The sequence below is a fragment of the Leptosomus discolor genome, chromosome 1 (assembly GCF_034619465.1).
Source record: "Leptosomus discolor isolate bLepDis1 chromosome 1, bLepDis1.hap2, whole genome shotgun sequence".
Lineage (NCBI taxonomy): Eukaryota > Metazoa > Chordata > Aves > Leptosomiformes > Leptosomidae > Leptosomus > Leptosomus discolor.
This window is the reverse complement of record NC_141391.1, coordinates 68,868,457-68,895,170: the sequence shown is the minus strand read 5'-3', so window position 1 is coordinate 68,895,170 and position 26,714 is coordinate 68,868,457. Positions and strand designations below refer to the sequence as shown.

Here is a 26,714-nt window from a genome sequence, read left to right as displayed (position 1 = left end):
ATTTTTTAGAGATGCTGATAACCACCACCAGCAATACACCAAGCATTTCTGAAAATTAGATCCAGCTTTAAGGAGCCTCCAGATATGCATCCAGATAGGCCAAATCATAGCCAAAGAAATCAGAGGACATGGAATTCAGTCAATAAAAGAGACCTCAAGAATGTATGAGAATTTTTTTTTTTTTTTTTCTAGAGCAACCATGTTAATTCCAAGCCTTTCTTTCTTCATGCAGTGCTCAATGGCCCTGGATAAAATGGAAGATTTGAGTCTCAAATGCACAAATCTCCGAGCTGAGGTAGTTGAATTGGAAGGTATTCCCCTCACACAACCAATATACAGCACATGGGATCAAGTGTGGAAGTTCAAAGCCAGACCTGATGATCTGCTCATCGCAACCTATGCAAAAGCAGGTTGGTGTGGGTAGGAAACAGAATAGAAAAGCTGGGATAGTGCTTATTGTTGGAATTGAAAACTACGTTTTTCTATTGTGACTGATATCTAACCCCAAACCAGACATATTTTAAAGGCATGAAGCTCTGTCATCTGTGACTAGTAACTTCTGACTTCTTTGGCTGAAGTAGCAACCACCGACTATTATTGACGTTCAAATGGTCAAAGTCTGACTACCTATACTTAAATGTTTCCTTTGATTTAGATTATATACATATATATTACTGGCCAGAAGAGAAGTTTTCCACTAATAGGTAATGATTAAACAAAGCCGAGTAAAAAGTCATCATTACTAACAAATAATAGAAACCGACTGAACAACTATGGATTGTGTTGTGTACTTGGGGAATGACTTGGTGTGTAAACCAGTATTGATTTCTGGAAATGGGTTAACTATTTTAAGGAAATAATGAAGTTCACTCTAATAATTTCAGCCAATTAAATAAAATATCCACCATTAATATTAGCTATCTGGTATTTTATTCAGTGATTGGCCACTTAGCTCATTACTATTTCTCCTCTTGATCAGACCCTTTATACTTACTATACAAGAAAAAAATGAATAACAAGCATCAATATTAATCCTGGATGAATAAAAACATGTACAGCTTACGGGATTCAGGAGCAGATTACTGAACATTTGAAGATCATAAAAAAATTATTATCTGAATTAGCAAGAATTTTAAAGTATTTTTTTCAGTAGGAAAAAAACCAACATTATTACCAAAAAAAAAAACCCAACAAACCAAACAACATTATTTTTGTAAAACCTGAAAGCTTTTAATTTATTTCCTGTATACTGAAAGCAAAACCACATTATTTTATCCAGCCTGGATTAAAACTTCTCAGCCATTGAACTGAAAGGTCCATTTGACATTATGTTGTATCTGCCAGAGATGCACAATTCATGCACCTTAAGAAGGGCTGTGTTTCCTGTCCACATTGCTTTCCAAGTTATCCCTTAGCCTGTTCTTTAGCTGATCTGCCACAGTACGTCAGAGAAGGTGTGGTTAACCCAGTGATCATGGCTATAAGGGAAAAGAGGCACATGAAAGACAGAATACTATAACTCTTACAAGATGTTGCAGTAGCTCAGGCAGATGAAATGTTGTTCTGACCTTCATTAAAGCATTTCAAATGGAAATGTTGAAAATACTGCAACTTTTTTATATTTTCAAACTGTATGAAATTTTTACTCCTCAAAGCTCAGGTATTTCATTTTTTCGTTCAAATTCAGGATGTCAACAAATGTTGGAATACCTGAATTTTTGTGAGGTATGAAAATTGGGAGGAGGAATTTCATTCCTCTCTGAAAATAATACAATCTCCAAATAACAGTGAGTTTATCCCAGAGCTTTTTTCAATACTGGTGTGGGGGTGGAGGCTATTTCTATTGGCAAGAAGAAGCCTGTCTAAAACGGAATCCCTGAAACTGTGTTTTGGGAATTACCTTTGTATTCCTAATCATGTATTTTCCCTCCATTATCCTCTCTTTCCACTTTGTCCATCATCTTCCGTGCTGGTCCTTCCTCCTTTAATACAGAGTCCATCCTTCTGGCTTTCTGTTCCCTAGCAGAAGGGACTCTTGGCTATCCCTGAGGGAAACATCTAAACACTGACATTTTTCAGGTACCACATGGACACAGGAGATAGTGGATATGATTCAACAAAACGGAGATGTTGAGAAGTGTAGACGTGACACTACTTACAGACGCCATCCTTTCCTCGAGTGGTCTGTCCTAGAGCCTTCAGAGTTGCGTTACTCAGGTGAATATTATACAAGTAGGCTTGTATTTTAGACCAAACGAAACAAAACGAGCACCCAGTGCTGATGTCACAGGTTTCCTGGGAAAGGTCACACTTGCTTTGTCACTGAATTGCGCACTATGTTGGGTGTTAGTTCCGTTGCTTTAACATAAACATCTAGTGCTACTCAAACCAAGGCAAGGCTGACAGATGTGACTCAGGTGCTACTGAAGACCATGCTGTTTTAAAGTGGCATCTGAAAGCTGTGTGGATACTCCACATTACCTAAAAGAGCAGCAGATATGCATAAAATGGCAACGTGGGGGCAACTGAATCTGATTAGGGGCTGTATGGAAGAGAAACTTATGTCATGGATGTATTCCCAAAAGGTGGATAATGTTTTCAGTGGTTTTGCTAGTGTTTTGAGTAACTACTGTTAAATTCTAGTCATCTAAACAAGCTATGGGGCATTCTGACAAGAGCAGGCCTGGCTGTTTTGCAAAGAGTTTCCTACAGGTCTTCCTCCAGCAAGGCCTCCTGTTCCACAGAAATCGTTAAGCCAGACTCTCTTACATTTGAAGCTAAAAAGCTTGACTAACTCTGCAGCACAAGTGCTACTTTTTCTCTTCTAAGCTTCACTGTCTTGACACAGAGAGACAAAGAATGATAGAGGATGATAGGAAAAAAAAATTATAGAGGTCATGATAGACATTTAAAAAGGAAAGGGGTAGGAGATAACACGTCTCCACACATTACCAGATATCGCCAAGTTATCCCCATATATCCATAGCTACTCAAAAGCCACTGTCCATCATTCTCCTAGTTTCTCTTTACATGCCATCCAGAAAGCCTAGTCAGCCTATTGTTCTAGGGACTGTTCATCTCATAACCTAGGAAGAAACAAAAATTTCTTGCCTGCAAAGTGAAAGGAGATCACTAAATATTGCGAAGGAAAAAATTTGGTTGGGTAAATATAAATTAGTATTCATCATTATCCCTTGGAATGCAGGGGTTGGACATGGGCCCAAGAAAGCAATAAGAAGGTAGGAATCATTGTTCCCCCTTTCCTCCTTGGATACACAGGTAAAAATGTCTTTAGAAACACTGAAGGTGCTTATGCAATGTTGTACATGTTACACTGCTACATAATGACTTTGGAGATGAATGATGGTTGCAAGGTGAACTGCTGAGAAGTCACAGTCAAAATCACACATGTGAGAATCGCAAAGAAGTGCCAGGACAATTTAGAGAACAAGTCACATCTCATAATGAAACATCCCACAGGCCTGGAGTTAGCTGAAGCTATGCCTTCTCCACGAACAATAAAAACTCATCTCCCTGTGCAGCTGGTGCCTCCCTCCTTCTGGGAACAAAAATGTAAGGTAAGGCTGAAGAGGTAGGACTCAATTCTACTTCACCTGCAAAGAAAGTGACATAAACCAGGACTGAATATGGTTTCCAGAATCTTTGTGAAACCTAAAGGTCTCCCCGGATATTTTCCCTTTAATGTGCAAAGCCTGTGTGAAACTGAAGAAGTCATGACTAAGTTACCTGCGCTGGATTTGAGAAAATGGCAGCTTCAAAGCAAAATCTCTTAAGCCTCTGTCATCAGGCTCCAAGAGAAAATTCCAGGAGATGCTCAATATCTAAATAAGCAAGTGTATGTTAATTTCTCTCTCCCTCTCTCTTTTCATATCAATAAAGATAATCTATGTGGCAAGAAATGCAAAAGACAACCTGGTGTCATACTACCATTTCCACAGAATGAATAAAGAACTGCCTGACCCAGGAACCTGGGAGGAGTTCATGGAGAAATTCATGACTGGAAAAGGTAATGAACTGCAATCAGTTGTAGAGGAGATTTTGTTCATTTAAAAAATGCATTACATTGATGTATTTATTTCAGTACTCGTTTGAAATCCAGTGCTGACACTCTAGGCTAACCTGCTTTGGCGGGGGAGTTGAACTAGGTGATCTCCAGAGGTCCCTTCCAACTACCATTCTGTGATTCTGTGATTCTGTGATACAGAAGGATATCTACTGAAGGTGTTTCAGTAGTAATTTACCTTCATTCATTGGTTTTCATTAGTGCCTAAAGGATTAATTCTATCTTTACATTCCCATTAAAAAAAAAAAAATGCTACTCTTCATTCTATTATCATTCAGAAACATATGTGACAATTTTCAGGCTTAATCTCTTCTCTCTGAGGTTAAAAGAAACCTGCTTGGAAGCCAGCTGGGAAGGAACAGTAGTTTAATTGGTTTTACTCTATCCTGGTATACGAGAAGTCAAGGTTTAATTTTGTGTAGAAGTGTGCAGTGTGAATTTGAGCTAAGGGAGTCTTTTAACTTAAATTCATCTGCATAAAAATTAGGCATCTGAATAAAGCCAGTTATCTAGCTAAAGACAGACAGCCCCAGAAGCTGATTCTTCCCTTTCTAAAAAAGGTGCTCATATCCAAGAAAGAAAACCTGCTCAGGTGAATGGCAGTCTGCAATTTTGGTCAGTAAAGCTTCCACAGGTCCTTAATATTTTTGCCACTATGTAGGCCTAGAAATAGCACTGTCTGCACCAGCATGAGAGTCTCATATCTAAAGGAGACCTTGTGTCTTGTGTTTCACCAACTCAACTTGGAAGCGATCTGTCCCTGTGCAGACATCTAGAACATAGCTACCTCTCTCCAAGCCAGTCAACTTGATACTTGCTGGAGAGAAACAGACACTTCTGATAGTATATCAAATACGAGTTGTAAGGGACCTTTTGTGTCCTTCTGGTCCAACTCCCTGCTCAAAGCAGGGCCAATTGAGACGAGTCTTGTCCAGCTGATCAGATGAATCACTCTGGAAATGTCTGCTTCTCTCCATTGACCACAAAGCCAGCCTGGATTTTTCATTCAGGAGTAAGCATCTGCATTTGTTGACCTCTGAAGTTACACATGAATCCTGCTCTGAGCATCCATGTGCCTGAGGGATTAATAGCATGAATGGTGTGATAAGCACAAAGCACAGCAGCCATGGCCACAGTGATTCAAAACCAGCTGGGAAATGCCCAGACACTGGTTATGAGGGAAACATGACTGCCACAGATACCTAAAGACAGGCATTTACAGCTGATGATAATGTGACTCCTTTTTCAGTGCTCTGGGGTTCCTGGTATGACCACGTAAAAGGATGGTGGAAGGAAAAAGATAAGCACCGTATTCTCTACCTCTTCTATGAAGATATGAAGGAGGTAAAAGGCTGAATGTATGTTTATACAGATCTGAAATCTGAAAGTCCAGTAGATACTACCTACGATCAAGTTTTCTATTATAATGCCAGCTATATCAGTAAATCTTCAGATAACTTGATCATCTCATGCGGACAACACTTGCAACTTTAACACTACACTTGATTTCTTTGCCTTTCCTGGCTCTGTGTCTTATCCCATGTTATTGCTTCTGCAGAATCCAAAGAAAGAAATTCAGAAGATTCTGAAGTTCCTGGAGAAGGACGTGACTCAGGAGGTTCTAAACAAGATACTCCATAACACCTCATTTGAGATAATGAAGGAAAATCCCATGACAAACTACACTATGGAGTTTCAGGGAGTAATGGATCACTCCATTTCCCCATTCATGAGAAAAGGTACTGAGGCTTCTTACTGGCATCAACTCTTGTCTTCCTGGTTGTTATTCCATTTTGACATAAGCCTTGAAGCACAAGCAACTACTGAGTCATGGCTAATGGGCTTCAGGAAATATTGGTAAATTAATCCTTTTTTCTTTTTTTTGCTTTTGTTCCTTAGGTGCTGTCGGGGACTGGAAGAATCATTTCACTGTGGCACAGAATAAGAAATTTGATGACGATTATAAGAAGAAAATGGCTGACACCTCTCTTGTTTTTCGCACAGAATTGTGATTATTAGCAATGGGAATTATTGTCTGTGATCTTCACCATTTTCCATTTTATATGTTTTGCATTTCCTCCACAAAATGCCTGTGTCCCTAAGATTTCAATACCTCTCTTTCACACACCACTGATTTTTCATTATTGTGAGAGCGCACAAATTATGTGTAAATTTAGGTTGGTCTCCCTGAAGAAAATAATCCCACTGGATACTTCTCATTCATCCCTCCTACAGTAATTTTCAGAATTAACAAAAATATTTCAGACATGCTTTGTTTGAGTTTTTGTCTTTTAAAACTGCAGTTGATATTGCTGGCGTTTTCAAATCAACCTTTAACAGAAATTAGGAACAAGTAGGAAAAAAGGTGTTAAAAGAGTGTGACAGGTGTGGGCATTATATGGTACTCACATGTTGTACAAACGTTAATCAATAAAGGACAATAAACAAATTTAAAAGTGGTCAAGGATAAACAGAGCAACAGAAGTGCACAAAGTAGAATCATTTTCTTTTTCTCTCATTTTAAGCTGGACATCACAAATGCCGTTGAGATGAAAGCAACATTTCCAAAACCACCAAACATCCTTTACTTCCTTTGATAAAACTTGCTGAAGGGCTACAATAGAAGCATTTGTCTACAATGCAGCTGTGGAGGCAGTAGTCCCTCCTGCATCAAGACAAGAAGATTTTCTCACCATTGCCTTTTGAAATGGATAGCAAAACCTTCTGTTAACGTTTGGAGGATTCTGGAAGTTGTTAGGAAGCAGGTCAAGAGTCAGTGCTGCATATACCATCTCCCTCTTCTCCACCATTGTAAAAGTGTTCATCAGACACATCATGTTATTACCTCCTCCTTTTCTTCACTTTTCTTGTGTTAACCAAACATACAAACATGAGGGCTCTTGGTTGCAATAGGGCCTGGTCAATATCATCAAATAACAAGCAGTTCTGCTTTGGCATTAGTACCAGCACTATAGCCATGCTTTGACCTTGTGGGAAATTAATTAAAGCAATTTGTAGCTCATTTAATTATAGACAACAATCCACTTTTGGTTTTAAAGTGCCACCATTGAGCTTGGCACACAAAAAAGGCCCCAAAGAGTTCCTGCTTGACTGGGTTTGCACTCTGAATGTCAGAAGGAAAACAACGTAGACAACAGCAGCTGCAGGAAAATACTGTCTTAGTCTCATTTAATCTAGTTTAGTCTAGTTTAACACAGAAAATGTTTGCTGGGGGTATTTTCTCTTTGGCCTGTGAAGAGTTCTAAGGATTTAGTAATGGGAGCAGCTGTCAACATGCACACTCCACTTCAGGCTGCCGATTTAATCCAAATATCTAAAATGAATGCAGTTCTCTAAAGGGCAGCAGTAACATGCATCAAATTTGAAAACAAACAAAAAACTTCCTGATAAATGTAGAAGTCACATTGTCAGTTCCTGGCCTGTCTCAATGGGCTTCCAAACATGCAGGAAACACTGAAACCAAAAACATACATTTCCTACATTAGCGCAAACATAAGCAATTGAAGGGCTTCAGGTCAACAGATTCCTGTCCACAAATAAAGGATGTCTTAGTAAATTGACTACTTGAGAAAAAAATCATCTGGCAGAGATGCTGCTGTCATCACAGCAAGGCTAAATATCAGCCTGGGGAGCTTTCTGCTACTTGTTTGGGTTTTTTGTTTATGATTAACTTGATTTGTTATCTTACTATTGCCAGTATGAGGAAGACACGTTGCCTGCTCTCTGGCATATTTCCATCCTCTTGGGTTGCTCCGTGAAACTTCATGAGTCAGCTCAGTTTGTCAATCTAATCCTCATTCAGTGTCATAAGAGCCATCAGTAAATGGAAAACATGCTTAACTCAGTTGCTTGGTGACATTTTATGAGCAGTGCTGTACAAAAGGTCACACAGACGACCTGTTTGTACATCCTTTGAAATCTCTGAATGTACCAAAAGTGCTAAATGCTGATGGTGGCTGAATCCTGATCTGAAAGGGAGCTGCACAGCCACTGCAAGGATAGAGGCATCATATAATAAGGGGCTTGTATCACATTGGGAAAGTTACCTTTGCTCTCGCTTCCTTGGGTAACTTGACCCAGCTGCAATTCAGCTGCTCTGAAAAAGATAAAAAGTAACACAGGTCAGGGTGCAGTCCTAGAAAAAAAAAAAAGGAAAAAAAACAAACACAGTGTGTGGTTACATAAAAACTGACATAAATCTTAACCTTTATGACAAAACATAGCTGGCTGGGGGACAGAAAAGTGGGATGTTTTCTCTTCTTATGCCCTCTCAAGCCACCACAGCTAAAAGAGATCAACCTGTGGATTCAGACATAATTTGCAAAATGGTAGTGTAAAACTACAGGGAACAGTGAATTGTTACCAGTGAAAATGATTCAATCTGTGGTTACCATGAAAGTTTGGGAAAGGGATTAAGTGTCCTCCAATGGGCTTTGGTGTCTATTATGGCAGTATATAAGTGGAGATGTGCATATGCTTCTGGGCAGATGACTGGAGGGTGCCAACACCTAGAGCACCTTTAAGTTACACATCTTCAGGTTTCTCAATTGTTATGTACAGAAGAGCTTGTACACGGGCTTGAGAGATGGGCCCGTGCAAACCTCATGAAGTTCAACAAGGCCAAGTGCAAAGTCCTGCACATGGGTCGGAGCAATCCCAAGCACGGATACAGGCTGGGTGATGATGGAACAAGAGCAGCCCTGGGGAGAAGGACTTAGGGGTGCTGGTGGACATAAAACTGAGAACGAAACAGCAATGTGTGCTCACAGCCCAGAAAGTCGATGGCATCCTGGGCTGCATCAAGAGAAGTGTGGCCAGCAGGTCAAGGGAGGTGATTCTACTCCTCTACTCCACTCTGGTGAGACCCCATCTGCAGTGCTGTGTCCAGCTGTGGGGGCCCCAGCACAAGAAATTCATAGACCTGCTCAAGTGGGTCCAGAGGAGGACCATGAAGATGATCATGGGGCTGGAACACCTCCCCTATGCGGACAGGCTGAGAGAGTTGGGGTTGTTCACCCTGGAGAAGGCTCTAGGGAGACCTTACAGCAGCCTTCCAGTGCTTAAAGGGGGCCTGCAGGGAAAGTGGGGAGGGACTCTGGGGGTCCTGGTGGACAGCAAGATGATCATGAGCCAGCAATGTGGCCTCGTGGCCAAGAAGACCAATGGCGTCCTGGAATGTATTAGAAGGGGTGTGGTCAGTAGGTCAAGAGAGATTCTCCTCATTCTCTGCTCTGCCCTGGTGAGACCCCATCTGGAATAGTGTGTCCAGTTCTGGGCCCCTCAGTTCAAGAAGGACAGGGAACTGCTTGAAAGAGTCCAGCGCAGAGCCACAAAGGTGATTAAGGCCATGGAACATCTCCCTTATGATGAAAGGCTGAGGGACCTGGGGCTCTTTAGCTTGGAGGAGACTGAGGGGTGACCTCATCGATGTTTATCAATACATAAAGGGCGAATGTCAGGAGGACGGAGCCGGGCTCTTCTCGGTGATAACCAATGACAGGGTAAGGGGCAATGGGTGCAAGCTGGAGCATAGGAGGTTCCACAATAACATAAGGAAAAACTTCTTCACTGTGAGGGTGATGGAGCACTGGGACAGGCTGCCCAGAGAGGCTGTGGAGTCTCCTTCTCTGGAGACATTCAAAACCCACCTGGACTCGTTCCTGTGTGACCTACTCTAGGTGGTCCTGCTCTGGCAGGGGGGTTGGACTAGATGACCTTTCGAGGTCCCTTCCAAGCCCTGACGTTCTGTGATTCTGTGATTCTGAGTGTGGTGATAGGATGAGGGATAACAGTTTCAAACTGAAATAGGGGAGATTTAGATTAGATATTAGGAAGAAACTCTTTTCTATGAGGGTGATGAGGCACTGGCACAGGTTGCCCAGAGCATCTGTGGCTGCCCCCTCCCTGGCAGTGTTCAAGGCCAGGCTGGATGCAGCTTTGAGCAACCTGGTCTGGTGGAAGGTGTCCCTGCCCATGGCAGAGGGGTTGGAACTAGGTGGTGTTTAAGATCCTTTCCAACCCAAACCATTCTGTGATTCTATGACATTATGTGTTTGTATACAGACAGAGATTGTTTACTAATACCAACACAGGTTGGTAAGAGGTTTAATTTTACATCGATGAGCACCTGAAGGAGATTGTACATGTTCAGCTAAATTATTTCCAATTAATTTAAACTACTGTCAAGCTTCTGGTGCAAACAAGTGACTCTGTTTACCATGGTGACAGAGCTCCACACAAAGCTCTATTAAACACATGCCCTGAATATACACCTATGCTTTATTTTCACCCAGTTACCTAGATGCATGATTTTACCAACCTTCTTACACAGGTGCAACATCGTCTGTGTCAGTTTAAAAAGGACTTGTGACAGTTTACCTAATGCAATCCCACAGCAACTTCTTCAGTGCTGCTTGTCTCTTCTTTTATAAGTAAGTGCACCTGCAGAGTTTTGATAGCTAAGAAACTCTGATTTTCATCTCTAATAAATGTTTGTAAATCGGTGTTGATTAATAGACGTTTACCATCCACATGGTTCTGTTTTGTAGCTCTGCATTAACAACTACCAAAACAAATCCTCCCGCACGAATGACTGAAGACTCCTGCTTCAATACAGACTTTTTATTGGGAGCTGCTGTATTAATTTCAGAGTAGTCAGGCTCACCCTTTAGCCCAACTATCAATAGCAACTAGGTGAGCCGTTTTACTTTCACATGGAATGCAACCATTTACGAAATAGAACGGAAGAAGCGCTAAGCTTTAAAAAATTAAAGAAAGAGACGGAGAAGGGACCTGTTCCATCTTCTTAGGTAGCTTTCAAAGACAGAGGAACCCTGCTTTTCTTTCTGCTAATTTTACTGTAAACAATCTGCTTCATGCTTGGATTGAAAGTCACTGTTTCTCCAGCCAGGAAACAGACAGCGGACAGGAAGTAGCTTTTATTTTATTTGTCCTATCCGTAAGGATATGGATATCCTATCCTACAATATATACATTGTATAAAATTATTTATGCCAACATGTTCACAAAGAGCCTTATCTTTACAACAAGGTTAATTATTAACTCTGAAATTTTCCAGAGGCGCATTAACATTATATTTTAACCCTGGGCTGAAGCTTCCATTTCCCTCACATCCTCAATGAGCGATGCAAGCCCTGTCTCAGTGCAGGCTGTAGATGAGCCTAGAGGCACACTGAGAGAGAAAGTTAAGCCCTTCATACTCATAGGATGCAACCAAACTGTGCTGGCAGACCTAAAGCCACGGGCTTCGGCTGGATAACAAGGCTCTGCCTGCCCTCCAGACCAAGCACAGACTTAGGCACCGTGTAGGTGGACCAGGAATGCTGTCACGCAGCAGTGTCCCACGGTTAATGTTGAAGAGGCAAATTACTCATGGGTGCTTTGCAGGAGGGCTTCGGGACAACCTGCTGCAAGGGCAGTTGGTATTTATCAGGAGTGTGAGCTCAGACCGCCTTTAGGACTGTGTGAAGGCTCACAGTTGAATTATGGGCATCTACCACGACCATGGAGACAGAGGGATTAGGTCAAAAGCAAGCCACACCGCGTCCTGCTTTCGGACAGGCAATATAGGTACAGGTAGAGTCTTAGATTAGACATCTAATAATGAAGGTAGCTAATTTTATATTTTTTAACTGTTAAAATTGGGCCTCTTAATTCACAGTAACTTTTTATTGTATCAATAACCCTCACTCATCTATATTTGCTACTATCTCCGTGTGCTGTTAAAAAGGCTTTCATGTTCTGTTAACAATGGAACTTTTATAACCAGACCCAACCCTAAGTGCTCAAACAAAATGTTAGTTTCCTTGTTTCAGTTTCATGCTAAAAGGCTTGGTGTGCTTTGCAGACGAGTAATAGAATACCAAACTTCTTATCTTTTAGTTTTCTATTGCAATTTAAGAGCAGAATTAAGGACTACATATACAATTTCTTTTTTTTTTTTTTTAATACCTAACCAAATCCTTCACACACAAAGTAGTTTTGAGATAAATACAAAGGACAGTATTGACCTTGCATCCTACTTACTCATAGAAACACTCAGATTAGCCTCCCCTTTTACACTTTCTTAACCTTTTCACTGTACCTGTAGCCTCCACCATTCCAGTCCAGTGGGAACGTACTGAACCTGAACCCAACCCAACAAAATGGCCATAGTCAGCCAAATTTATGGTTCATTTGCACGGGGCAGGGAAAATAAGTTTCCAAAGAAAGAATACTTAGCATACTGTAAATTCATACCCTTCCTTCCTTTATACAAATTTGGCATGTAAGAAAGCCGTACAAGTAGCTCAAAGCAAGAATGCTGACCGGCCCGGCATGGTTCACAAGCAAAAGGGTTTGTGATCTTCAGAACTTGTTGGAAAGGCAGATTCTACAGTGGCAAGTATTCGAAGTATCAGCTCTTGTATGTGGAAACACATTCCTCAGTTGCAAAACTACAGTAATTTTCTCATTCTGTGCGCTTCAGAAAATTCTTGCAGGTCTAATAATTGCAACGATAGTGAACGAGCATTTGCACCCTGCCTTGATGTAAGGGCTAATCACAGCCCTGTGGGACTTGGCTTTCCAGTGAAAGCAGGATTTAAAGTTTGTTATGCTCTGCCCCAGTACATCTCATAAACGTCTTGGCAATCTTGTTTTACATAAACAATGCTATTTAGAAAGATGAACTAATTATCTTTGGCAAAGATAACAAAATCATAGAGTATATGGAGCATATAAATTATTCTTGTTTTTCTCATTTTTCTTGTCTCAAATTAGCTGCATGCAATATATATCAACTTACTGGCTCCTTTTGGATAGGTAAGACGCACAATTCATAAGCTGTTTAAGAAAATTAGGTAAGACTATTGCAGGTATGAATCGACATCTTTTCCCACAAAATATGGAGTAACTTCTACTTTATTGTAACAAACTGAAACAATCAACGGTCAAAATCCTCAATCTTTTTTCTTCTGGTTACTCTCAATACTTTTTAAATTCTTCTACCCTTCCCTAACCAAGATGCTTTGCAATTGCTGTTGCAATTCAGGACCAGAATGAAAGACTGTCAAGACAATCCCAATTGTAAAATACACCTAAATTCTGTTGCACAAAATGGAGGGGGGCGGGAGGGGGGAATCGGCCTGTCTCTGCCAAATACCTGTCTCACAGGAGCAAGGAGGTCTGGGGGGGAGCTGATTGCTCCCCAGCCAGAACTTGTTTCAGAAAGCCTGCGATGAGCGAGCCGGTGGTTCGTCTTCAACACAAACACATCAGAGAACCCTTTAGTGTGTCTGCCTTGGACGATCCCCAAAATCAACTTCCTCATAGGCTAAGTCATGAGATGACCCAAGAGCTGGATCATAATACGTGTTTTCTGCAGACAGACAGAAGGGATAAATTCGTATGGAACATTGTCTTCTCTGGGGTTTTCCAAAAGAGAAGGTAAGCTTTCCTATAGTGCTCTCCCCAAACGTCCAAATTCAGTCGAAGGTCGACCTGGAAGGACAGAGCAGCGCAGTATGGCATAGTTTAAGGTCAAAAGCTTTTGCCAGAGGATGGTTCTGGAAGGACTGGATCTAGAAAGGCTCTTCTTGAAGTTGTGTGAAACCCCCATGTTAGACCATGGCAGTGCAGGTGCAGGTACCCAGTTCAGTCTCCCAAAGTTGATGGAGAAAGAAAGAATCGATCCATTTAGTGCCCTGCGGGACTTCTAAAAAATGTAAGAATAGAAGTAATGGAAAAACAGCTTCTTGCTGTTTGGTTAGGGAGATCTGTTCCTCAACAGTAACCTCTGTGACAGCATGGAACCACATGCTCCTGCTGCAGCTGTGTACTGGCATGTATTACAATATACATCATGTACAGTGAATGCATTGGGGGGAAAAAGAAGATGAGGAAATGATTTCTGAGGTGTATGTGAAGAACCTTTCTGCCTTTTGTCACTGTTTGTCATTTGAATTTTAAAAGAATGACAATACGCAGACTTGGGAAAATGCAAATTACCCTTCCGAGAGCAACATTTTGACTCACATCATTCTTTTTTAATTAAAATAATAGATATTCTCTCATGACACCATAATTAATCCAGTGATAAATCAGTATTTATCTGGTGAACTGCAAATAGAATAACATGCCTAAATTGTTGCTCCCAGGCAATGTCTAATTAAAGGTCTGCTCCTTATCACAAAACGTCAGTAACTCAGGCCCTATCAAAGTGCACACGTGACTACAATAAAGCGTGCGCTGCACGCAGGTACTGCTCCCCTCCAACGCCTACCCAAACGGACCTAAAAATGGCTCTCAATTAAAAAACCAGAACCACAAGCCCCAACACCCGGCTTCTGCTGTTTGCTCTGGTACAGTCCGTCACGCCTGACGTTTGATAAATAACTCAATCACCCTGTGCTTCCACCGAGGTATGAAAAGCAGGATCCTAAACCCTTAAGCACCTGTCTGAGCACGTCGCTCGTCACCTCATGCTCTCCTTATGGTGTCAGCGAGAGGCAGACTTGCCTAATAACAGGGTTCCCGCCCTGGCAGCCGCCCGCACCCCCACCCCCCCACCCCCCCCCAGAAGCCCCTCAGGCACAGGAAACAATGGGGCGCAGCCGCCTCGCGGCCGCCGTACCCCTCCCCCTGTGCCGCGTTTATCAGACGGAGGGCGCGCGGCTGCCAGCGCTGCCCGCGCTTCCGGCCTCGGGCCACCGCTCCGCTCCGCTCCGCGCCGCTCCGTTCCGTTCCGCGGGCACCGGGCCCGCCCCTCCTGCACAGCCCCGCCTCCCCCGCGCCAGCGAGCCCCTCCACGGCCGGAGCCGCGCCCCCAGGGGGCGGGCGCTCAGGTGACGACGGGTTGTCTAACCCTCAGCCGGCTCGGAGTGGAGAAGGGGGTGGGGGGAAGGGGAGGTGGTGCGTTGCCGGCGTGCGGGGATGACGGAGGCGGAAGTGGGTCCGGGAGGATGTAACGGCGCTGACAGCGGCTGCGGCGCCGCGGTTTCCCCGCCCCTGCAGCCAGCCGGCTCCGCCATGGAGGTAACGGGGCGGCTGGGGAAGAGGGGGCGCCGAGCCGTGCGGGAGGAGGAGGAAGGAGGGGGCTGCCCGTTGGCGGGGGGCTGCCCGTTGGCGGGGGGCTGCCCGTTGGCGGGGGCTGCCCGCGTGACCTTGGGCTGCAGCACGCGGGGCAGGGGGAGGTGCGGGGCAGGGGGAGGCGCGCGCCAGCCCCGCGGGTCGCGCGCCCTATCTCTCCCCCCCCCCCCCCCCCCCCTCGCCTCGTGCGCGGCCGTTGGCGGGCGGCTGTCAGCCCGCGGGGGGAGGGAGGGGGGAGGGCCGCCCGCCTCAGGGCCGGCGGGGCGAGCGGGGTAACCCTCGGGCCGCTGCGCGCCCCTTCGCCGCCTCCTCCCCGCCCGCCCCCGGGGGGTGGTGAAGCCCCGCCGGGCGGCAGCTGTGAGGGGGCGCGGTGGGCGGCCCGCCGCGCTCCCGCCTGGGCTGGGGGTGGGAGTGGGCGCTCTGGTCCCGCCCTGCGGCAGTGCGGGCTTCAGGGGTTGCTGAGTGCCTCCTGCTAGAGGGTGGGGGGGCGTCAGGCTGTTTGCAGGGGGTGGCGGCGGTCAGCCGGTGCTGACTCCAGGGAAGGAACGCTCGGGTGACGTGCCGTGAGCGTGTCGAGTGGTTACTCCTCAAGAGTACCCGCGAGTGAACAGGCGTTCCTTTTCTACTGAGGTGACCTGCTGCGTTAACGGTACGTCCACTATGAAACACCCACCAGCAGAAGCGAATAAAATCACTGAAGCTTATGTATCTACTGTAGCTTTCGTAACCACCAAGGCAAATGCAAAAGCAACGTTGAAGAGTTTAAAATTCGTACGCGAAATTAACTCTCCTGGTGGTTTCTGAGCGGCGCACGTTCTAGCCGTGCCTCTATTTTGTTGAAGCGGTCACAACTCCCGAGTGTGTTTTGATGTGACTTGGTGTGATTAGAGTTGGTGATGTCTAAAAGTGGCACACTACTCAGAAAATTGCTGTTCATAAGGGTCGTTACTGCCAGAGTTCACATCGAAGTTTCATGTATTGCATTTATACACCGGTTAGGTTTTCCCAGATCGTTGTCTCAGATCTATTGCAAAAGTAAGGCGGAGGTAGCAGTTGAAATACACGGAACATGCTAAGCTGTGGCTTGGCAACTCCTTAATCTGGATAAAGTAGGCTTTAAATGAAAACAAAGTGTATCTATTTCTCTGTATCTCAGTAAAGTGTAAAAGCATGCCCTGGTTTCAGAATGGTGGAATAGAAACTTGAGAATTCTTGCAGGATTCGGTGTTGTGCTTAAAAATGTACTTACAGCCTGCTGGCTCACAGCTCGGGTGCACCTAATCAGTGAAAAGTTTAGGGTTTTTTAGTAACTCCTCTTCCTTGTCGTTGCTCTGATGCAAACGGATGAAGCCCTCTACACGAGCTGCTTCCAGTTTCTGTTACCAGAACAGCAAACTGGATGCGTTGTCTCGCACGATACGTGGTTCTGCCTCTCTGCATATTAGCTTGAAGGAGAGTAAAAGTAATGTGTAGACTCACCTGGCCTCACTGTAGAATGGAGAGACGTGCGCTGTCATTTTCTAAACAGTACATACAATTCGTTATACTTAATTATACTGTGTAAGCATACTGCTTGTAGTTACAGTGTTTTGCAAATTGCAGTGCTGATATATTAAGAATGTAAATGTTGACACAGTTTTGTGTACCAAGAAAATCTGAAACTTAAAGTTTATAGGTTTTGCTTTTTTTTAATGCTGTATCTATGTTTAATGGGCACGTTATTTTTGAATAAGTTTGCTTTTGCCACCTCAAAAAAAAAACCCTATAGGCCACGTCATACAGAGAGAGATAATTGTAACTGCCTTCGTCCTTGGTCTGTACTTGAACTCATATTTCTAATTATGGCCTTTCTTATTATCTGTATCTGCTGTTCTCTTCAAATTGTTAGTGATTCTCTATGCCAGTTGTGTTTAGATCCAGTTTGTTTTTCCTTAGTTTCTATTATAAGAGTTTTGTTTTGTTTTTTCTTTTAGAATAGAGAGAGTAGCAAAATAAAAGTGAAGGGGAATGTGTGTATACATGTACACACACACACAAACACATAGATATATAAAAATACAAGTATTTATATATACACCCCTTCACTTTTATACACCCACACACATAGGATAGTATGAAGGAAAAAGCAGGGTAAAGGTCAAAGCTTGGAAATGCTACCCTTAATCTAATGGAAGCGTCTGTTCCATTTTCCTTTGCCCCATCTAGTTATGTGAGTTTCTTCACATTCCTCGGTATATCTCGTATAAACCGCTTCAGAGTAATGTAGAGCCTCCCAGGTCAGATCTGTGGAAGTTCACAGTAGGAGGCGTTGTGCGTGTATGTCAGGAATAGGGAGCCCAGAATTTGCAGAGCCTTTTCAAATATGTTTGTCAGGCCAGCACTTCTAGTGCTAACCAGTGTGTTTAAAAAGCAACAACAAAAAAAACAGCCTGGGGAGAGAGGGTTATATTTTGTTCAAAAGAACCCTGGCTTTGCAGAGTCTTTTCAGATATATTTGTTAGGCCAACAATTTTAGCCATAACCAGTGTGTTGAAGAAAGAAAGAAAAAAAAAAAAGTTGAGAGGTATCTGTGGTTCGAAAGTTCCCCAAGTTTGATTTAACTGCCAGTCCTCTGCAAGTTTTTTTCATTCATGCCTTTTTTAATGGATCTTTTAAGAACAAGATAGTGAGTCATGCCTTTGTAATCTCTTGTAAATAAAATTATTTTTGCAGTAGTATATTAACTCTAGATATCAGTTCAGTAGTGGAATTATAACACCATAGGGGTTTGGAAATCAGAAGGTTTTTATTCTGCTGTTGTATTGTGCTAATCATGATAGATCTCTGTTGAATTTTTTTGCATTATCCTTCTGATTAGTCCTACAGATACATTTTTAACTTTTGTCTTGAGCTCTCACTGTGTTTGGTCATTCTCAGCGTTTGCAGACTTTCAGTCAGTTCCTTTGGTAGTCTGATGATAAAAAGTTCAGTTACCACAGATTGTGCTTTATTTTGTTGCAGGTTCAAGATGCTGGGCAAGAGATGGTGGCGTCCTCTGTCACACCAGGATCAGGCAAATCAAAGGTAATCAGTGCTCACAGGTCCAATTTATTTGGATAGCAGTAGTTGAAAGGGTTACAGCTTAGCATGCAAGCTGTGACTCATAGGAAGACATAAAGGTATTTTTAAACTGTTTCCTGTATTTTAGACTTCTTGAAAAATTGATTTATAAACACTAGGCTAAGGTGTTCCAGAAAACATGGAAAAATCTCATATTGATCTTTTCATTTCCTGTTATAACATTTGATAAAATACTAGTAGCATCTGGTTTTGGCAGTAGTCTGTTTCATAATGTACACAGACTTCTTTGCATGTGTTGGAAGTAAATTTAAACAGTGTCAATGTTATGTCAGCATGCTATTTCCAAAACATTGTTCAAATTATGTTACTGAATTGTGACTCTTCCCAACTCAGTTTTCTTGTCTAACTGAGATGCTGCACAGTTGCGTGCTCTAGAATGGTTTTGGAGAAGTACAGAATTAGGAGTAGTTTCTGTTACTGCACTTGAAGTAACAGATTTGGATAACAGAACAGCAGTAACGTGGACTGTTAATTGTTCTTGCAAATGTGTCATAAGACAGTTTCTTGCCCTAAAGTTTAACTTGTTTGAAGTCGGACGCTAAAATGCCTTGTTTTCTGTTTACCTCTGGGTTACAGGAAGCTGGTTTCTCGAATATGTGCTTTTTTTACAGCTGGACACATTGCCCAAAGAAGATCTCATCAAGTTTGCAAAAAAGCAAGTGATGCTCATACAGAAAGTGAAGTCAAGATGTACAGGTACCTTACTGGAAAGAGAACAATTTGTGCCTTAATGCTTGGTACTCTCTGACCTTTCCTAATGTCACTGCGTATTTTTGCTAGGTAGACTTAATTTCTAGACAAACATTCCAGATTTTTTTTTCCTGCAGTATCACTGTTTTTTGTGGGAGGATAAGGACTGAAGTCCTTAAAGCAAGAAAGGGGAGAGAAAGAAGCATTGCTTTTGTCAGGTGTTAATTTTCATCTGGCAGTAAGGCATGATGGAATAATGTCTCTTGTGCAAGAGTTGAAGTGGGACTTGTCACTGTCAGTTCCCCATATCGGTTGCAGGGACAGCTGCTGCTTTTGAGGAAGCACGTGGGAGTGGGAATGTCTCTGATAGTTTTGTTTTTTTTTTTGCATAATTAATACTGTTGTAGAGTACAATGATTTCTTTAAAATACTTAGCTACTTTATGTTTGATCATTGGCTTCTTTAACAAGAAATTGTAAAATATGCCAAACAAGATTTTATGTTAACGACCTAAAAGTATCTGTGCTCTCGTGCGCTGTCCCTCTCCTCTCTGCTGTCCCTTTTCCTCCAGTGGCCCATTACTTGGACTGGTGTCACTTCCACTTGTTTGGAGTTACAGTTATGCTGACTGCTGGTAGCTGCCCAGCGAAACAATATGGATAGGGATGGGCTACTCTAGGCTTTTCCTCAGTGGGTTTATTCATATGATCTTGTTCTTCTACCTGCTGCCTATTTTTAGGGAACCAGTAGGGACTGAATATCTTTTCTCTGGCTTAAATTGTTCATGAAATAGAAGGTAAGACGATCATCAGAAGAATCTCTATCTGTGGTCCCTCTACCCAAACAAGGAAGCTTTGCTTCCTCAGGAAACCATGCTAAATGTCAGGGCTGGAGTGTTGAATGTTTGTTCTCTTTGTGTTAGTCCTTTTTATCACTCAGTAACAAACAAAAATTGATGAAGTAAAAGACATCTGATTTGAATAGGAGTGTTGTTAGGCACTGGTTTTACTAGTAATTTGCTACTGTGATGGAGCATCAATTCATGCTGTGAAATTTTTATACTTTAAGAACTAGAGAAAGAGGTTGAAGAACTCAGATCTAAAGCAGCTACTGGCGGAGCTGATGATATTATTCAGGTAGGAATATGTAATGGGTTTCTAATTATTACATCATGTTAGCTGAAATAAATCCACAGAAATAATTTGGTAAATAGGAAACAGCTTTAAAACTGTTACTTAAATTGAATGTAATTATTTTTCAGGAATTCAAGACACTTGCTAAAACCTCGTTTTTCCTCCTTCTCCCATATCCTTACTCCACTTTTCAGAAAACACTATCAGTTCTGGGAGGAATAGTACAGGATAGTTAGTATGATTTCCTTAGCAAGACTTTTTTCCTTGTATAGCTGGTTAGACAGGCTTTTGTTTGTTTTAGAATGACCACTGTGGAAAGACTTCAGCCATTTAGAAAACTTCTGAGACAGTCATTTGATGAGATCAGAAACACATAATTAAAGTTGCAGGTCACAAGAAATACTTCCAGGAAAGTAACTGGAATTTTTTTAATATGGCAAAAACATCTGTCTTTCTCAAAGTAAGGGTCACAGACAGCATGTGAAAGTGAAAATTGGTAGCAAGGAGGAATTTATTAACCTGAAAATTGTTTCAATTGTTTGGATGGAGATTTCTGTTCTATGGAAGGGGAGCTCCACACACCCCGCCATGGTGATAAACAATTAGCTGATCAAAAATACGATTTTGAACAGGAGCTGTTACTCGATGTCATTGTTTTTCTATGTATTCCGTATCTGTCATATTTGGGCTGAAAATAACTTTTAAAATCAGACTGATCCGTTTAATTGACAAAAAAAGTCGTAACCAATGTGTGAGTTCCTATGTTTGCAAGAATTGTTCAGGCTTCCATTGTTAAGAAACTCTTTCAGTGATCTTTCTCCCTTAAAATTAGGCTCTCACAGAAAGACTGGATGCTGTACTTCTGGAAAAAGCTGAAAGTCAGCAGCAGTGCGTAGCTCTGAAAAAAGAAAATATTCAAAGAAAGCAAGAAGCAGAGGTACTTAAATGAGCAATAGAACATTACTAAAATATTTCAGAATTACGTTTATCATTATTTTCTAGTTTTGCTTACTGTGTATGTCACTTTCATTTTAATCTTTTTCTTCACTTACCTGTGTTCTGGTTTACCTTAAAAAAAAAAAAATCTAAAGGCTTCATATGTTAAGGCGTATTTTCTCTGTATCCTTTAATTTATAGCTTTTATAGGACTGACAATAAATATAAAATTCTTCTATGCACCAGCTAGATCAGCAGTTGTTCAAAAAGAATTCAGTCTCTGCATTGGTAGCCTACATATTTGGTGGCTTCAGTCAATCAGCTCTGTCTCTCCATGGGGAGTAGGAGGTTTACATTCAAATATTCACAGGAAGGAGCCTGTCAGCCAAGGCATCTATATGATGTCAGTAATCTCGATTACTAATAACATGAAGAGTGAATTGCTTGCAGTTGATGAACATTGTTATATTTCAGATACCTGGCTTTATGCACTAGAAGTAATTTGGTCTTTAATACATTTTCAGAAGAGTTGATAAAGCTGAAGTCTGTCATGACCATTTTGTCAAATTATGCTGGTACACATAATTTAAGACTTGGTGTTCCTTTCTCATTCTGCAGATGTTTTTGTACCCTTTACAGTGTCTTCTGGATTGAGTTGTCCTAATGTAGTCAGGTATTTAAAAACTATAGCAATTTTTAGAATTAAGGGCTTCTAGATTTTCTAATTCATTATTATAAACAGTTTATTTGGAAATTCTGTGTACTAAAGTACCAATATTTAATAACTTGCATGTTTGTTTAGGCTGCAGTGGCTAAGACAGAAGAATTGCAGAAGCAACTGGAGCAATCAAGTATTGACTCTCTGAAAGAAATAAAAGCTCTGAAGAGTGAATTAGCAAATGCACAGTGCAAACACAATGAGGACTTAATAAAGCTGAAAATGCAATTAGAGGAACAAATGGAGAAACAAATGGGGCTGGTGGAACAGATTGAATGTCATAGTGATAGCCAAAAAGAAGTTAAAAGGTTACAAGATGATGTCCAAAGAATTAAATCGACTTACGAGGAGCAAATTTTGTGTCTCAGCAAGCAGTTGGAAACCGTGAATGAAGACAAAAACAAAGAAGTGACTAATCTGCAAGAAACCATTAAAAGCAACTCTCAGTGTTACCATAATGAAATCAAAAATCTGATTGACCAGCTTAAAAAATTAAAAACTCTCCATCAGGAAGAGGTGTCCGAGTTGATGCATAGGATTGAAATATCATCTAAAGAAAATGAGGAAAAGCAAAATCAGATAAATCAGTTACAGCACAATTTGGCAGAGGAGAGCTTAATAAAAGAGAAAAATGCGAGGGGTGAAATGTGTACTCGTACTGACCAGCATGAACATGACTTGGAGCAGCTGAGAGAAGTCTTAAATAAAAATGTAGAAAACAAGATACATGTTGTAGATACACAAGAGGAACCTTGTGTAGAAGCGGAAATGGAAGAAAAGGTTAGGCACCTGGAGCATTGTTTAGAAGAGCTTCAGTCCCAACATAGTATATTAAAAGATGAGTTAACTTATATGAGTAATGTTAAACTAAAACTGGAAGAGGAAATCCATCGCATAAAGGATGAATACTTTCATGAGCGGGAAGACTTGGACTTTAAGATCAATGAATTGCAGCTTACTAAAGAAGATTACTGTTGTGTAATTGAAAAACTCAAATTTGAGCTTCAAGCAGCAAGACAGCACTGTGAAACCACAGTAAAAGAGCATAAGTTAGAGACTCTGACTCTGAAAGAGCAACACGAGAGAGAAATTTCTGAGCTAAATGAAACTTTATTATCTGGTTCTGAAAAAGAAAAGATGGCATTAGTTTTTGAAATGCAGGAACTTAGAGAACAACTTGAAAAGCTAGCTCAGGAGAAGGAAGAAGCAGTGTCCAGTTACAACAGCCTGAGAGAGACAATGGAAACTCTACAGACTGAGCTAGGGGAATCTGCTGGAAAGATCAGCCAGGAGTTTGAATCCATGAGACAACAGCAAGCTTCTGATGTCAGTGAACTGCAACAGAAACTCCGAGCTGCTTTCAATGAAAAGGATGTTCTTCTTGAAACTGTGAATCGCCTCCAGGAAGAAACAGAAAAATTGTCATCTAATCAGCTAGAGATAGAAGAACTTAAATGTAAAATTGTTAGTCTTCAGGAGGAGAACCACATAATAACAAGCTCCATTGGCCAAAAAGACACTGCTATGAAAGAACTGGAAGAGAAGGTCATTGCTCTTACTGATCAAAACAAGGATATTTTAAATGAAGTAAAATGCTTGGGCGAAGAGAGAGAAACCCTTCAGGAAAGGTGCAAGCAAGAACAAGGGAAAGTTCAGGAACTTCAGCAAGAAGTAGATGTTGCTAACCAGTACAGTAGTGACTTGAAGAAAAAGGTGGAGGAATTAACAGAGAGACTGAATGAAGCTTTAACTAGGAAAAGTGAAAATACTCAAACACTACAGCAGCTAGAAAACCAGATTGAATCTCTGGTGCGTGAAAAAGAGGACCTTTCATCTGAAGCATATACTCTTCGTGAGGAAAATAAGAAAATCATTCAGGAAAGAGGTGAATTAAGTGAAGAGCTGGAAAAGATTACTTCTGAAAAAGATGGTTGGTTAGTGTTGAAAGAGCAGTCCGAAAACTTGGAGAAGAAACTACAAATGATGACTGCAGAAAAAGACCATGTAGCAACGTTACTTGAAAGTGAACAAGCGCACGGATCCCTTGTAAAAACTCAGCTGTACCACTTGCTTGAGCAAATGGGGTCCAGCATTTCAGATTCTAATGAGGAATACGATTCTCTTAACTTGTTACAAATTGCAAATGAATGCTTGGCAAAAATGAAAGAGCAGCAGTGCCTTGCTCTCCAGAATGAGGAGAAAGTTCTTCATTTGCAGCGGGAAATTGAGAGACTAGAGGAAGAAAATTCAGCTCAATATACAGAACATAGATCACTGATTCAGGATTTTGATAAAGAAAAGGATCTCTTGAGAGAAGAATTGGAAGGAGTATTGTCTGAAAAAGAAGCACTTCAACATGATATCCAGGAGCTGAAGAATGCCAGTGAAAAAACAAGGATTGAAAATCAAGATCTTATAGCTAATATTGAAGAGATCACTCAAAAACTTGCTGCTTATGAAAGTCAAATACAAGAACAGCCAAAAGGATCAGAAAACCAAGATGACTTACATTTCATTCTGGAGCAAAAGGAAACTGAACTTAGAAATGTGAAAGACGAACTGAGTTCTCTAAAGGTTATATTTTGTTATTGAAGTATACAGACTAAACCTCTAAAGTCTTCAGAATTAAGGTTCAAAAAATACTTTCAATTCTCTCTTTTTTTTTTTCTTTTTTTTTCCCCTTGGCCTCAAAGTGAGTTTCCCTTCTAGAAAGCACGTTTCTGAGTTTCCTAGCACCTCAGAGTCGTGTGTCCCCGTCCATGTCCCGTCCCCCCCCGTCCTGTCCCCCCCCCCAGGAAAAAAACTAATCAAATAAAACCAGTCATAGTGCTGATTTGACAAAAGTTGCTTGTACTTGAACCTCTCTTCCTATCAATACCCCTCAAAGTGATCACTTAACTAGATGGATTAACTGACCTCATAATCTTTCTCCTCTTAACTTTCTATGAACTCCATCTCAAACAACTCCTGCTTGATCTGCATTACCTACTCCTAACTTCAGGTCCTGGGATTTGATGGTTATGTAAAACTGACAGCTGCAAGATTAATGATCTCCCATTTTTTGTCCTCGGACAGGATGGAAAGCAGCTGTTAAAAGGTTGGAATGTTTTCCTTTCAACATAAGTATGCTTTTCAGTTACCAACCTGGTATGAAATTGCACGTAAGGACTTTCTTGGTAGCAAGAATGTAGACACAGTCCAGATGTAGCTGAAACTTGTGATGGCTTGTTAGGGGAAAATCAGATGTCACAAAGAAATTTTTGTAATACTTATATCTTTGTTTATAATACAGAATGTAATTGAGACATTGACTGAGAAAACTGATCAACAGTCTTCAGTAGCAGAGCTTCAAGAAAAAATTGGTATTTTTCTTGCTCTTCTCTTTCATGTTAACAGTTTGGGGATTGTGTATTGTTATTTTTTCTTTCTCTGCATAATCGTCCCGTATTTCCTACAAGCCAGGGAAGGTGGGGAAGTAGCTAGCAATGCAGCTTACTACAATATTCCTTCCATTAGGAATTGTTAGCAATCTTAAGTTGGTTATAATTTGATTTTTTTTAAGGTTTCTTTTTCCTGTGTACATCTGGCTATAAACAGTGTAGTGGATTTCATCTTTATTTTTTTTAAACATGGGAAATAATTGCGTCAATAAGAATCCCTAAGGTTCCCAAGAGAGGGGCTTTGCCAAAAGTACTGTTGCCTCATTGCCGTTATCCCAATGCATTAGAAAGAAAATGGTTCCAAGTTGTTACCACTATATGTAGAAGCAGTCAGGAATATGGCTTTTAACATTAACTGTGATGGAAGCCTCTGAAACAGGGGAAGATTGTCCCTAAGCTGCCTGTGCAGCTGGATGTTCTAGTTTCAAATTAAATTTAAATGCTTAACTGAATGAAACATTTGAACATCTCCCCTGATTTATATTTTGGTTTGTTTCTAAGTCATGCTGATATTGGTGTTGTAATTGAATTTCATTTCTTGGGCGAGAGGGAGGCGTATTTTTTCACTTCCTTATTTATTTATTTTAGGAAGGCTGGAAAAAGAATCTGCAGAAAAAGGGGAGAAGCTAAATAAAATTAAGGTTGTTGCTGTGAAAGCAAAGAAAGAATTAGATGCCAGCCGAAAAGAGGTACCTTGGCTGCTGCTTAATATGAAGAACATTCTGCATGTGGGGTTCTGTTTTAATGATGCACACTTCTTTTAATAAGGTGCAGACTCTGAGGGAAGAATTGGAATTGGTTCGATCAGAAAAAGATCAGTTGTCTGCTTCAATGAAAGATGTCATTCAAGGAGCTGAAAGCTATAAGGTAAGAACAGTACTAATTTACAAAAGGCAGTTAACTGTCAGAAAATACTTTGCTTTTGAAGACTAGCCTTGATATATATTGCTATTTACTTGCACAAGTACGTTTGGCAAAAGAAATTATGTCAGTGAAGTTGAGTACCCAAATCAAGAAATGTAAGGTTCTAGTAACAGAACTGTGTGGCTGCTCTCAGAAGAAAATAAGTCACTACCTTCCTACCAGATGGTATTCTCAAGCATTTTAAACCTAGCATCATACATATCAAATAGCGTGTTGCTGAGGCAAGGCATAAATCCTTATGAATTCTTCAAAGTACGTTAAATTTGGGATCAGTTACAACGTCCTTAAGTGACAGACATAAACTAACAATCCCCTGGGAGCGAGTCCTTGGAGCACATCTGTGGGCACATGAAGCAGAAGCAGGTGGCTGGGGATGGTCAGCATTGATTCACCAAGAGTAAATTGTGTCTGATTAATTGTGATAAAACAGCTGGAGTTGGGGATGAGAGGAGAACAGTGGGTGTCACTTGTATTTAGGAAGGCTTTTGATGCTCTCTTACTGTACTCTTGTATCTGTGCTAGGACATTGTGATCTAAATGGGTAAACAACTGAATGGGTG

General features: G+C 41.4%; 2 protein-coding genes across 2 annotated transcripts in view; both read left to right on the top strand.

Annotated features, from left to right (window-relative positions):
* Window positions 1-238: 238 nt before the first annotated feature.
* SULT1C4 (sulfotransferase family 1C member 4) lies at window positions 239-6,096 on the top strand. The gene is made up of 7 exons (XM_009958436.2): window positions 239-410; window positions 2,080-2,217; window positions 3,481-3,578; window positions 3,901-4,027; window positions 5,334-5,428; window positions 5,643-5,823; window positions 5,984-6,096. Exons 1-7 carry the CDS (start codon window positions 239-241, stop codon window positions 6,094-6,096), a joined length of 924 nt encoding a protein of 307 aa, XP_009956738.1.
* Window positions 6,097-15,037: 8,941 nt separating this feature from the next.
* Window positions 15,038-26,714, top strand: part of GCC2 (GRIP and coiled-coil domain containing 2) — a 29,019-nt gene continuing 17,342 nt past the window's right edge. The window contains exons 1-9 of the mRNA XM_086476987.1: window positions 15,038-15,139; window positions 18,194-18,256; window positions 18,925-19,009; window positions 20,072-20,139; window positions 20,969-21,073; window positions 21,875-24,364; window positions 25,083-25,152; window positions 25,819-25,919; window positions 25,999-26,097. Of these exons, the coding sequence (XP_086333113.1) occupies window positions 15,038-15,139; window positions 18,194-18,256; window positions 18,925-19,009; window positions 20,072-20,139; window positions 20,969-21,073; window positions 21,875-24,364; window positions 25,083-25,152; window positions 25,819-25,919; window positions 25,999-26,097 (3,183 nt within the window). The remainder of the gene's footprint in view (window positions 15,140-18,193; window positions 18,257-18,924; window positions 19,010-20,071; window positions 20,140-20,968; window positions 21,074-21,874; window positions 24,365-25,082; window positions 25,153-25,818; window positions 25,920-25,998; window positions 26,098-26,714) is intronic.